This window comes from Mus caroli, chromosome 10, assembly GCF_900094665.2.
Source record: "Mus caroli chromosome 10, CAROLI_EIJ_v1.1, whole genome shotgun sequence".
NCBI lineage: Eukaryota > Metazoa > Chordata > Mammalia > Rodentia > Muridae > Mus > Mus caroli.
In genome coordinates, this window is record NC_034579.1 from 55,695,152 (window position 1) to 55,708,407 (window position 13,256).

Consider the following 13,256-nt stretch of genomic DNA (forward strand, 5'->3'; position numbering starts at 1 on the left):
AGGAGATGCAAATGGAGGGAGGAGCCTAGCGAAGAACCATCATGCATAGCGCACTGGGGCTGGGGTGGTGGTGGTGGTGCTGCTGCTGCTCATATTGCCCCCAAGAGGATGCTCTCTTTCTTTCTGAGAAGTGTCAGCCTTCGGGTGCACTAGAACCCACTCAGACACCTACCCAACCCACACCGTTTTCTGTTCCACCCACTCTTAGAGAACCACTCACCTGGGACCAGGCTCCTGTCCGCCACTGGGCTGGGCAGGGCACACGGAGGCATGGCCTCTTGGCCTCTGGCCGGTTACCTAGGCAAGCCTTGGCTGGCATGGCTTTGTGGGTGCCATTGGAGAGAGGCAGCAGGCATTGCACTCCCCGGGTCTGCAGCCCCAGCTTCCCGCAGCTTCGGCTACAGGCACCCCACTCTTCTGTCACCCACCTGGAGACAGACAGGACAGAGGTAGAGGGAGATGGGACCATGGGGACACTTCCCCTTGGGGCTGTATCCCACCAGAGAAGGTGCGTGCTTCGGAAGGCTGCTACCTGGCTAGTTGGCTTCTGGGAGCTCACTAGTCTTTCTTGCTGTTTCCTTGGGTAAGGGAAAGGTTCCTATTAAAATCCTGACCCCTCAAGTGTCTTTGGGCAAGCTGTTAACTCCACCAAGCCTCAGTTTCCGCATGTTTATATCGGGATGGCTTTAGAACCCAGAAAGAGTTCAGAGCTACCATATGCAGGGACATACTGGATGCTGAGACTCAGGGGTGTCCCCAAACACACCAAAGTCACACTTCTTGTAGATGTCCCCTCAGCAGGGACAACAGTGCTACTAAGTGCTCTCGCCACTCACTGGACTTCAGCACCTACAGTTCTATAGTGTGTGTGTGGGTGTGTGTGTGGGGGGTGTCCTGCAAACTTCTCTGCAAGCAGAGCCAGGGATGAGTTAGGCAGCAGCCTAAGCATCCCAGGGCTAGGGAGAAGGGAGCTCCAACTCTTTGTCTTTTCACTAACTGGAGTGGGAGGCACATTCTCAAAGTTTAAAAAAAATCTTGCCAGGCGTGGTGGCATATGTCTGTAATCTCAGCACTTGGGAAGCTGAAGCAGGAGGATGGCTGAGAGGTGGCAGCTGGCCTGGGTTATGGAGTTTGTTACACACATGTGCAGTGCATGAGTGCATGTGTGCATGCACATGTGCACATATACACACACATGCACACACACCAGAGATGGGAGGAGAGAGAGAGAAGGAGGAGGAGGAGGAGGAGGAGGATGGGATAGGGGGTGCGGTGGAGGAGAAAAAAGAACTTCCCCTACCAAGCCCTAAGATTGGCTGGAGAATAACCAGCCCAGGATCTTACACAGTTAGTCCTGCACACATGCCTCATGATCACAGTTGCAGGCAGTCCTATGAGTGACAGTGGAACATAACAATGGAGTCTGAGGACGCACAGACACAGGGGATGACAATGTTCTTGCCTGGTCATGTCCCAGAAGATCACAGGAAACCACTGCTAGATGTCAATTCCCACCCCAGCCCCCAGATCACATGACCAGCCCTGGAGATCCCCAGCCGTGCGGGGGGTGGGGTTGGGGTGGGGGAATCCCAGGGAAGCAAGAATGTGGCAATGACCCTTTGCAGTTTCCTACCAAGCAGCTATCCTCCACCTTTCTGGGAGTCCCTAGGAGCACTGCCCCAAGCTGAGGGGGATCCATATTGAGTTCTCAAGCCCAGCTCAACCCTCTCCCTTCAGACTCTTTTGAATAATCCTAAGAACAGGACCTTGGTCCCTGAACAGCATGGCCCACAGACTAGGAAATCTTAACCAGGGATTAGACCATGCTGAAGGCTGGACTCCCAGGGACCAAGGAGAGAGAGAAAGAGAGAGAGAGAGAGAGAACACTAGATCCTATTTTTGCCCAGAGACATGAGCCCCCTGCCTCACCAGCAGAAAGCCCAGGCCCTATCTGTGAAAGACTGCTAGCTGGGGGCAATCCTGCTAGTACCATCCTCTTTCTGGCTGTGTGGGTTGGCAAATGAAGAATCCCAACATGGCTGGCCATGAAGGGTAGCCACAGTGCCTCTTGTGGGCTGTGGTCTATCCCTGAAAGACCCAGGGCTGCAGGCTTTGGCGTAAGGAAGTGCTAGGGTAGCAACTTGAGCTACTTTTCCTTTGGGGCCAGGGTAGAGAGAGGCAGGGGTCAGACACTCACGTGGGTTGAGGACAGGGGTGCTGGTTGCAACGCCGTCGGATAGGCTTGGGCCTCTTTTTATGGTCACACAGGTGCCGGTGCACCATGTGGTGGTCCCTGCGGCGCCGGCAGCCATATTTAGTGAACTGGATTCCTGCGAAGGTTGTGGGACAGCTCCAGGCCTCGTGCCCTTGGGGTGACTTTTTAGAGAGCCTGCTTTCTAGAAGGCACTTTCCCTTCTTTCCCTTCATGCCCCAGCCCTCTGTCCTGGGCAAGTAACTTTCTACAGGACTCCTCCCTCTGTCACCAGTGGAGAAGTGACCTTGGACAGCAGCTGAACAGACAACCTGCCCTGCAACCTGCTCTTGAAAGCAAGCCCCAGCTTCTCCCAATGCCTTGCTCGGAATTGCTTGTAGGCATGGGAGATCTTCAAGGACAAACCGAGACACTTCTTCCAGACTCCTACCAGTCTCTGGTCCATTCTCCCTGACCCGCCGTCACTCCCCACAAGGAACCATAGGACCACAATAGCTGATACCTCCTCCACAGGCCTTGCTGCAGGGAGACCAGCTCTTGAGAGCCCATTCGTAGGTGTCTGTCTCTTCCAGGAGCACATTATTACTCCCAATGAGGGGCAGCAGGTCCTCATGGATGACATACTTGTAGGCCAGGCTACCTCGGGGTTTACCCTCAGCCGGGGGGAGAACCTGGAAGGGAGACACAAAGGGTGCAGCATAAGGCCAGAGATAGAAGGAGGGTCAGCAGAGGGTCCAAGGAAAGCAGCTGCTGCCCACAGCTGCCAGATGGGGTTCCTAATTGTGCTTTGGAGGTTTGCAGTTAAGACACGATCCACACTGTGTAATTCACCCTATTAAAATGTGCAACCCAGTACCTAGCTGAGGCAGGCAGGACAGTCAGAGACTCTCACTCCCAAGCCTGCTATGTATGTACCAAGCCCTACAGCAGCCAATGCCAGGCCCATGAGCCATTCTCCCACAGACACCCAACGGTGACACTCAATGGCCCGAGTCTTTCAGTATCCAAACTGTCTGGCTTCAACCCGGATGCCAGTGAGCAACCTCTTTCATCTTTCCTTTCCCCCCTCCTCTTCTCCACCCCTCCCTACTTCTTGGGTCACATATTGCCCACGTTGGTTTTGAATTTACTATGTAGACCAGGGTGACTTTGAACTTCTGATCACAGGTTTGAACTTCCATGCTTGGTATGTGGTACTGAGGGTGGAGCCAGGGGCTTCACGAATACTCGGTAACCATTCTACCAAATGAGCTATATCCCCAACCTCCTCTCTCTCTCTTTTCTTCTCATTCTCTTCTTTCTCTTCCTCCTCTTCCTTCTCTCACTCCTCCTCCTTCTCCTCCTCTTCTTCTTTTAAAGACAAAGACTCATGTAGCCCACCTCCCAAGTGGTGTGTACCCCTGTGCCTGGTTATTTTTACTCTTTTAATTTTTTTTTTAATTGCACTTATTACTTGGGGCAGGACACATGCCCCAGTGTGAGTGTGGAAGTCAGGGGACAAGCTGAAGGAATGGATTCTCTCCCTCCACCATGTGAACTCTGAGCACTGAATTCAGGTCATCAAGCTTGGTGTTGGACCAAGTGCCCTGCATCAGAAGCCATATTGATGGCCTCTCCTACTTCTACACGTGTCCTTTAACGAGCAAACAATGTTTCCAGGACTGATGATGTCTCTTTTGCTGCTTATCTTGTTACCGAAGAATGGAAGGTCACCCATTTCCTTCTAAGAGTGACAGACCACCACGATTACATTTAGGTCTTGGTAGGTATCCAGTTGCCTCAGCATCCTTTGTGGAGACTGTCTCAAAATCCTTTGTTGAGACTGCTTGTTCTCCCTTAAATAGCCTTGGTACCCTGAGCAAACATCAGCTGGCCCCAGACATGGGTGATCACAAATACAAGGTGAATGGAAAGTCTGTGCCAGATACAAGTTCTACGCAGACACCAGCAGCCTCAGAATTTACCCTCTGGAACACTGCTGACCAGTGACGCCAACACGGGGCGCAGAGCTGTCAGCTCAGGCTGAGGATGTGCTGACAGAGCTTTTTATAGGCCAATCTTCTGAATTACCAATCCCTGCTCCATGAGCCCAGGCACAATAAAGGGCAGCAATGGACCCCAGTGAGGGTAATGGCCCTGCCCCCTTCTCAGAAGCTGGTGCTGCCACGATCTCTTAATGCCAGCTGCCTTCAAGGCCCCCAAACCACCTTAAGGCCTCACACATATGAGCATGTCACAATGTATGTGGATGCTGAGGATTGCTATGAAGATGGGGGAGCCAATCCTAGCTTCACAGGGGTTCCCCTCAAACCCATTTCCCACCCCAAGTGAAGGAACAAAAAGCTGCCGCAGTTGCCCTCAACACACCTGGGAGAGACCATTTCAAAGTATACCAACCAAATAGTACAGGCAAGGCCACATCAGGCAAGGAGGCTCACCAGGATGGCGATGGCTTCAGGCAGGGGTCCATTGGTCCTGAGGCTGTCCTTGGTGTCCTCCGCTTCGTGCTCCCACTCTAGGCCCAGCGCAGTGAAGGTCCTGCTAGAAGCCTCCTTGCCCTTGGGGTTGAGGATGAAGCTTCCGGTCACCTGGTTCTTCACCGCTGGCCAGGGGAGAGGGACAGAGATTTCTATTTCTCTCTAGAGGGGCCCATGATTCTGACCTCTAAGGCCTTTCCAGGAGGCACCTCCTCATGTTCCCTGTCTCTTTATCCCCTTGACCTCTCCCATCAGGACCACCCAGGAGCCCTCTGCAAACCAGGCCTGCCTCTGGGCCCAGATGTACACCTCTGATCCTGTACTAGCCCCTCTCTTCTTCCACACTGACTAATGGCCACCCATAGTTGTGGCTCGGTTTGACCTCTTTCAGAAAAACTCCTTGAATTGCCCAACCCTCAGAGATGCTGCTGCCCCTGTAGGATCTATAGCAGAGCACAGAGCACAGGAGAACAAGCCTCACAGGGAAGTGACTTAGTCCCTGTGTAGCCTGTTTGCTCAGGCTCCATCCAGTGCGGAAGAGAGCCTCCTCCTGGCTGTCTTCAGAGCCTCCACCTGGCTGCCTTTGGATCAAGATGGAGAACTCTCAGCTCCTCCAGCACCATGTTTGCCTGCATGCAGCCATGCTTCCCACCATGATGATAATGGACTGAACCTCTGAAACTGTAAGCAAGCCCCAATTTAATACTGTCCTTTTAAGAGTTGCCTTGGTCATGGTGACTCTTCATGGCAATGGAAACTAAGACAGCACATTTTCCACATTTGCACGGATGACCTACCATGTACCTACAGACAACACAGGCTTCCGTTCCATGGCTCCTCTTGCCCCCCTGTCAGGATCCCCATGTGTGGTATACGTCACCTGCCCTGCCCACCCCAGTAGACAGCTATCAGCCGGTGCGGAGTATTCCCACTGTGTCATGGTTTGGAGATGCTTGCCCCGGGGAGTGGCACTATTAGAAGGGGACCCCACAGCTGTACCAGGAAGAGATGCAGCCCCAGGAAGCTCAAAGCGTCTCATCTTACTGATAATGATCTAAAATGGTGACCGTGAACATTTTTTTGCAACAGCTGAGTTTGCCAAGAGACACTGCACTTTATGTGAGTGTCTGTTATGTGTAAATGGAAGCTGACAAGACTTGGTAGGCTATCAGGCTGGAGAGGCCTCTGTGACTTGCCACAGTAATATGGAAGCCTGCATTCTCTCCATGAGGGGGGTCTGTCTGAGCTCAGACTGACATGGGAAAACACAGCCGCTGCCCAAAGCAGAAGCAGCCGCTGCCCACAGCTGCCAGGAGGGGTTCTAAGCTGCGCTCTTGAGTTTGCAGTTGAGACACAATCCATACTGGGTAATTCACCCTATTGAAGCACGCAGCTCGGTGATGGCTTAGCACCTTCAATCATCACCACGTGTAACCTTAGAATACTTTCACAACCCTAAAAGAACCCCATCACACACCAGCCTTCATGCACCCCACACCCCTGCTACAGGTCCTTCCACCACCACAGGAATCTGTACGATGTCTGAGGAATCTCGTTTGGACGTGCCTATTTTTAGACTGCCGATTTGGTTTCAATAAAAGCAAGACTAGACCAAATGATAAGAACACCTTTTCTACTGCATTAATGTCTTCACATGAATTTTTAAAATTGAAAAAAGTTTATTTGCTAGTGTATGTGTGTGTGGGGGTATACACCATGTCCTATGTGTGTGTGTTGGGGGGGGTGGTCAAAAGTCAACCTTGTAAAGTCAGCTTTCACCTTTGTACTGGCTAGTTTTNTGTCAACTTGACACAGGCTGGAGTTATCACAGAGAAAGGAGCTTCAGGTGAGGAAATGCCTCCATGAGATCCAGCTGTGGGGCATTTTCTCAATTAGTGATCAAGGGGGAAAGGCCCCTTGTGGGTGGGACCATCTCTGGGCTGGTAGTCTTGGATTCTATAAGAGAGCAGGCTGAGCAAGCCAGGGGAAGCAAGCCAGTAAAGAACATCCCTCCATGGCCTCTGCATCGGCTCCTGCTTCTTGACTTGCTTGAGTTCCAGTTCTGACTTCCTTGGTGATGAACAGCAGTATGGAAGTGTAAGCAAAATAAACCCTTTCCTCCCAACTTGCTTCTTGGTCCTGATGTTTGTGCAGGAATAGAAACCCTGACTAAGACAACCTTATACCTTTTTGTGGGATCAAACTGTGGTTATTTGGCTTGTGTGGAAAGAGTCCTTCCTTTCCTATGGAGCCATCTTTGTGGCTCTTAACTTGAATATTTATTTTATATTAGTTTGAGATAGAGCCTCACTAGCCGTGTACCTCTGGCTAGTCTGGAATTTGCTATGTAGGTCAGGTTGACCTCGAACTCCCAGAGATCCTCTGCTTCTGTTTTCTGGGTGTTGGGATAAAAGATGTGCACCACTAAGCCTGGACCTGACTTTCTAAGTTTAATCTGTTTGGGGGTTCTGATGTTTATGTGTGTGTGTACATGCATGCACATGTTTTATATATGTACATGTTTGTGTATGTGTGTATACATGTGTGTGCTGTATGTGGAGGCCAGGGATCTTTGTCACAGTCTTCCTCAGTCACTTTACCTTATAAATCTCTATCTGTCTGTCGTCTATCTACCTACCTATCCATCCATCATCTATCTGTCTGTCTGTCTACCCACCCATCCTAAAATCTCTCTCTATCTACCTCTCTCTCTCTCTCTCTCTCTCTCTCTCTATCTATCTATCTATCTATCTATCTATCTGCCTATCTATCTACCTACCTATCACATCCATCCATCATCTATCTGTCTGTCTGTCTACCCACCCACCCATCCTTCCATCTCTCTCTCTCTCTTCATCCATCTATCTACTATTTACTATTTACTATCTACTATCTATCTATCTATCTATCTATCTATCTATCTATCTATCTATCTATCTATCTATCTCTATCACCCATCCATCCATCCATCCATCCATCCATCCATCCATCCATCCATCCATTGATCCATTGTCTGTTCATCTATCTATCTATCTATCTATCTATCTATCTATCTATCTATCATCTATCTATCTATCTATCTCACGCATCCATCTATCTCATCTATCTATCTATCTCATCCATCCATCCATCCATCCATCCATCCATCCATCATCTATCTANATCCATCCATCCATCATCTATCTATCTATCTCACGCATCCATCTATCTCATCTATCTATCTATCTCATCCATCCATCCATCCATCCATCCATCCACCTATTTTTGAGACAGGGCCTCTAGATGAACACAAGGCTCAGAAAGTCAGCTGGGACCAGCTCTAAGGATCTTTTGCAAGCACTGCCCTAGTGCTGAGATTGTAGGCAACACTGCATTGCTGGCTTCTGTGGGGGTTCTGGAGGACCAAGACCAGGTCCTCATGCTATGGAAAACACTCTGCCCTCTGGGCTGTCCCTCAGCCTCTGGGGAATCGAACTTTCAAACTGTCTTGGCTTCATGTTTGTGCAACAACCATGACACCTTCTTCAGTAACTCTGTTTAAATATCATTATAATGGAGAGCTAGGACCTGCCTGGTGGACTGTAGAAATGGCTGTCCACATAGCCCTGTTCCTCTAAGACAGAGTCTGTGTTTTTAACCATTGACTGGTGCTTGGGTCATGTGACTTGCGTCAATGCAATGTTAGGGGCTGGCAGAGTGCTTGCACCCTGGGGCCCTGCTCTTTCTAGCTGCAGATGCCCAAGGGACAGACATCCAGATTTGGACATTCCCAGATTTGCTTGTTGGGGTCAGTCATAGCTCTGTCAGCCTCAGCCTCAGCCAATTGCCAATACCATCCATACCTCCTAGACCAGTGAACTCCCGACAGACCCATCAGCTGCCAGTGTTTGGTTGTTTGGGTTCAGGCAACCAATAGAAGAACCTCTGGCTGGGCCGGTCATGACTATGGCCACAGAATTGAGATCCCGTGACAACTGTTACTCCTAACCCTTATGTTCTTGGGGTGGTGTGCCATGCAGCCAGAGCTGCCTGAGCCCTTCTGCGAAATGACTCTTTTAGAAGAAGCCACCTGCTTCCATAAGAAATTTGAACAGTGGTTGATCCTGGTGGGAAGAAACAAGCCTGAACTATGTGATGGTTCAGCTATTCTGCATAAATTTAACAACTGAAAAAGGGATTTTCTGTCTTTATCTAAGTCTGGGATTCCTACCTTCCTTGTCCTCCCCGCCCCACACAGCACTCACCGATTCGGTGGGGAGCCTTCTCCAGCAATTCAATCTGAATGTGCCTGGCACCAGCCGGGATCTGCACCTGTTTGAGAGCCGCTGCCACCCAGGGGCATCCAGAAAAGCAAAGAGTCCTGAGAGGGTAGCCCCCTGCTCAGCACCCCATACTATCTCACAGCACACAGCCGGGAACACAAGGACTTCTCACACACGGAGCCTTTCAGAAACCTGTTTCCTTGGCTGGAAACCAGGGTTGGATTCTCCCCCCCCCCCCCCCCCGCCCCAATGGATCCCCAAGGGCAGGGAAGCATGAGATGTTGTAGCTCCAAGCGCCCGCTAGGGGTCACTACCACGTGCACTGATACCCACACGTGTGAGATGCTTTTATTTCCCTTCGTGGCCCCCTCTTCTGCTTTCTCTACCCCCACCCCCTTCTTCCTAAGCTACCGTAGGTAGAGTTGTAGATGAGATCAGCCATGAAGATCCACATGGCTCTTTGAACCGATTCAAAGCTTGGGAACAATCCTTTCTTGGTTACCAACCCCACCGCCCCACCCCGCTTCAAAGTATGAGAAAGCTGTAAAATCCTCCAAAAAGACCAGACTTACTCCACACAGAAACATAAAGGACTACTGACTGCCCCTCTTCTATAGCAAGCTTGGTGAGGTTAGAGGTGGAAATTAAAGAACTCGAGGGACCAGAAATTCATAGTGGAAAAAAGGTCCCAGACTTTTTTTTTTTTTGAGACAGGGTTTCTCTGTGTAGCCCTGGCTGTCCTGGGACTCACTTTGTAGACCAGGCTGGCCTTGAACTCAGAAATCCGCCTGCCTCTGCCTCCCGAGTGCTAGGATTAAAGGCGTACGCCACCACGCCCGGCCTCCAGACTTTGTTTTTAAGATGAGAATAACCACCAAACCCAGACACTATTGCATATGCCAGAAAGATTTTGCTGACAGGACCCTGATATAGCTGTCTCTTGTGAGGCTACGCCAGTGCCTGGCAAATACAGAAGTGGATGCTCACAGTCATCTATTGAATGGAACAAGGGCCCCCAATGGAGGAGCTAGAGAAAGCACCCAAGGAGCTGAAGGGGTCTGCAACCCTATAGGTGGAACAACAATATGAACTAACCAGTACCCCCAGAGCTCGTGTCTAGCTGTACATGTAGCAGAAGATGGCCTAGTCGGCCATCATTGGGAAGAGAGGCCCCTTGGTCTTGCAAACTTTATATGCCTCAGTATAGGGGAACACCAGGGCCAAGAAGTGGGAGTGAGTGGGTAGGGGAGCGGGCCGGGGGAAGGGTATAGGGGACTTTTGGGATAGCATTTGAAATGTAAATCTAATAAAAATTTGAAAAAAAATTTAATTAAAAAAAAGATGAGAATAGAAAATGACCCCCTTGCTCCCACCAAAAGCCCCGGGATCAAAGAGAGCGCATGTCAGCTCAGCACATGTCCTCTCCCATGTTACCTAACCAAAAAAAAAAAAAAAAGGACGGGGTTATCCTGTGAGTCCATACTAGTACGCCAGGAAGCCAGGGGACCAGCCACAGGCAGACTGGGAAGGTCTGAAGCCAGGCTCCAGGACTCTCCCCTCTCCAGCACTGGTCAAGGAGAACTTCACATACACACACCCAGCCATGCTTCCCGTCCTGCTTGGAGGCGTTCCTCAGTGCCCCGCCCCCACCCCAGCCATGCTCATTCATGCTCACCTGCCTGCTTGGAGCCCTTCCCCAGAGTCCCCTTCACAGTCCTGCAGTGAGAGTTGTCCCCACCGCAGACACCGCACTTGTCATCCGTCTTCATGGATCCCACCTCCTTGTCGCAACCAAAAGGCTAGGGGTGGAGGTGACATCAGCAGATGGAGGCTCTCCTGTATCCACCTAAAAAGGCTCCCCGAGACTGACTTCCTCCTGAGATTCCTGGCCCTGCCCAAAGGGGGGACCCTGGCACACGAGAACTCCCCCAAATCCACCCTGTGACCCAGGTGGTCGTAGCCTGGGTCACCTCAACTTCTCTAATGGTGTAGGCAGCCCTAGCTGCCCCTAGGTGTGGTAGGTGAGTAATACCCATTCAGCCCTCCATGCCAGCAGAGTATAAGCAGCTCGAAGGGGTACCTACCACACACTCGCCACGGGCACAGACGCTGTAAGGATCCCGATAGCTGCAGCGTGTCCCATCGTGGACCACTTGGTTCATAAATACCACATCTCCAGTGTCGGCAGACTGGCAAATGAGCTCACACTTCTGGGCATCTGGAAAGAGAGAGACACTGCTAAGCCCACTGGGTTGACAGAAAGTAGCTTAGGATTCTATCAGCATGTGGTTTAGCCATGAAGTCCAGGGTCATGGCAGTGGTGGGAGCTCTGTCTGGGGACTGTCTGAAGAGTCCTGCTGTGGCACATATGGTTTGGTCCTGTGACCTGAGGCAAATGTCTCTAGCCTTTTTGAGCCTTGGTTCCCTGATTTTCATGATCCCTGATCAGTAAAATGCATCATCAGTTTAATGAGAAAAATATATTGACAAATTATCAATAGCAAACCAACAGTTAGAGCTGGAGAGACAGCTCAGTGGTTAAGAATGCTTGCTGCAGCCGGGCAGTGGTGGTGCACGCCTTTAATTCCAGCACTTGTTAGGCAGAGGCAGGTGGACTTCTGAGTTCAAGGCCAGCCTGGTCTAACGAGTGAGTTCCAGGACAGCCAGAAGTGCACAGAGAAACCCTGTCTTGACAAACAAAAAGAAAGAAAGAAAGAAAGAAAGAAAGAAAGAAAGAAAGAAAGAAAGAAAGGAAGGAAGGAAGGAAGGAAGGAAGGAAGGAAGGAAGGAAGGAAGGAAGGAAGGAAGGAAGGAAGAGAGAAAGAAAAAGATAAGAAAAGAAAAAAAAGAATGCTTGCCGCTCTTCCAGAGGATCTGAGTTCAATGCCCAGCCTCCAGCCCCAGGTTATCTGACACCTTCTGGCCTCTGAGGGAACCAGCTCTCACACTCACTCTCATGAGTGAGTGAGTGCACCCAGCTTTATATTTAATATTATATTAAATTATAAAAATTAAACTAATTAAATTATATTTAATATAATATCAAATATATTTATATAATATTATAATCAATATCTATCTATCTATCTATCTATCTATCTATCTATCTATCTATCTATCTATCTATCTATCTATCTATCTATCTATCTCAGCCTAGCAGCTGCTCACTGGATACCAGATCCTTCCAAAGCCCTTTCACACCTTTGAGAAACAATATCAAATGCTCATCATGACGACTTATTCACCTCATTTCAACACACCAGTGAGGAAGGTTCTAGCATTCTAGGACACACACTTACTCTGTTTGTAGTGACTCAGCGAGTTTAATCAGGGTCACTTAACATGAGCTTTAGTGAGGGGTTACTCAGAGGAGCGGGGGGAACTTAACAGTTGCCTCTCTCTCTCTCTCTCTCTCTCTCTCTCTCTCTCTGTGTGTGTGTGTTTGCTAAGGAGCCACCCACTTGGGTTTGTATGCATGTGTGTATGTGTGCGTGGTATGCACAAGTATGAGTTATAAGCACGCAGAGGCCAGAGGTGGGCATCAGGTGTCCTTCTCAATCGCATGCCATCTAATTTTTTGAGAAAGAGTCTCTCACTGAACCTGAGGACATCGATTTGGCGGGCATCAGCTTGTCCCCGCCCACTCCCTCCAGTACTGGGATTACTAGGATGATAGATGTGTGGATACTACGCCCAGCTTTTATATGGGTTCTGGGGATTCAAACTCATGAGCTTATACCTGGGCTTACACACTCATGCACGTGCATGAGTGTGCAGTGAGCACTTTCTGTACCCAGTCACCTTCCTAGTCCCACCTCATTTCATTGAGGCAGGGTCTCTCACAGGATCAGGAGTGTGTCAATCAATCTCGGCTGACTGACTACACTAGTAAACCCAGGAACTCAACTTTCTAATCCTCCTGGTGTTGAGATTTCAAGTATGTGCTACTCTGCCCAGATTTACTTATTTTATTTTTTTTAATTTTTATTTTTATTTATTCTTTTTTTGTTGATGTTGTTGTTTTTTCAAGACAGGGTTTCTCTGTGTAGCCCTCCTGGAACTCACTCTGTAGACCAGGCTGGCTTCAAACTCAGAAATCTGCCTGCCTCTGCCTCCCAAGTGCTGGGGTTAAAGGTGTGCACCACCACTGCCCAGCTTATTATTTTTTTTTTGAATGATGAAATATTTTATTTATTTATTTATTTATTTATTTATTCCTTTCTTATTTTTTTTAATTAGGTATTTTCCTCATTTACATTTCCAATGCTATCCCAAAAGTCCCCCATACCCTCCCCCCCCCCCCCC

At 49.5% G+C, this 13,256-nt stretch overlaps 1 protein-coding gene across 2 annotated transcripts in view; it reads right to left on the minus strand.

Moving 5' to 3' along the window:
- Adamts14 (ADAM metallopeptidase with thrombospondin type 1 motif 14) overlaps positions 1-13,256 on the minus strand; it is a 79,661-nt gene that overhangs the window by 5,884 nt on the left and 60,521 nt on the right. For both annotated transcript variants that reach the window (XM_021174539.2, XM_029482694.1), the window contains exons 13-19: positions 11,036-11,169; positions 10,627-10,750; positions 8,934-9,014; positions 4,651-4,814; positions 2,715-2,883; positions 2,198-2,330; positions 221-428 (exon numbers count right to left, since the gene is read on the minus strand). In XM_021174539.2, coding sequence (XP_021030198.1) covers positions 221-428; positions 2,198-2,330; positions 2,715-2,883; positions 4,651-4,814; positions 8,934-9,014; positions 10,627-10,750; positions 11,036-11,169 — 1,013 coding nt within the window. The remainder of the gene's footprint in view (positions 1-220; positions 429-2,197; positions 2,331-2,714; positions 2,884-4,650; positions 4,815-8,933; positions 9,015-10,626; positions 10,751-11,035; positions 11,170-13,256) is intronic.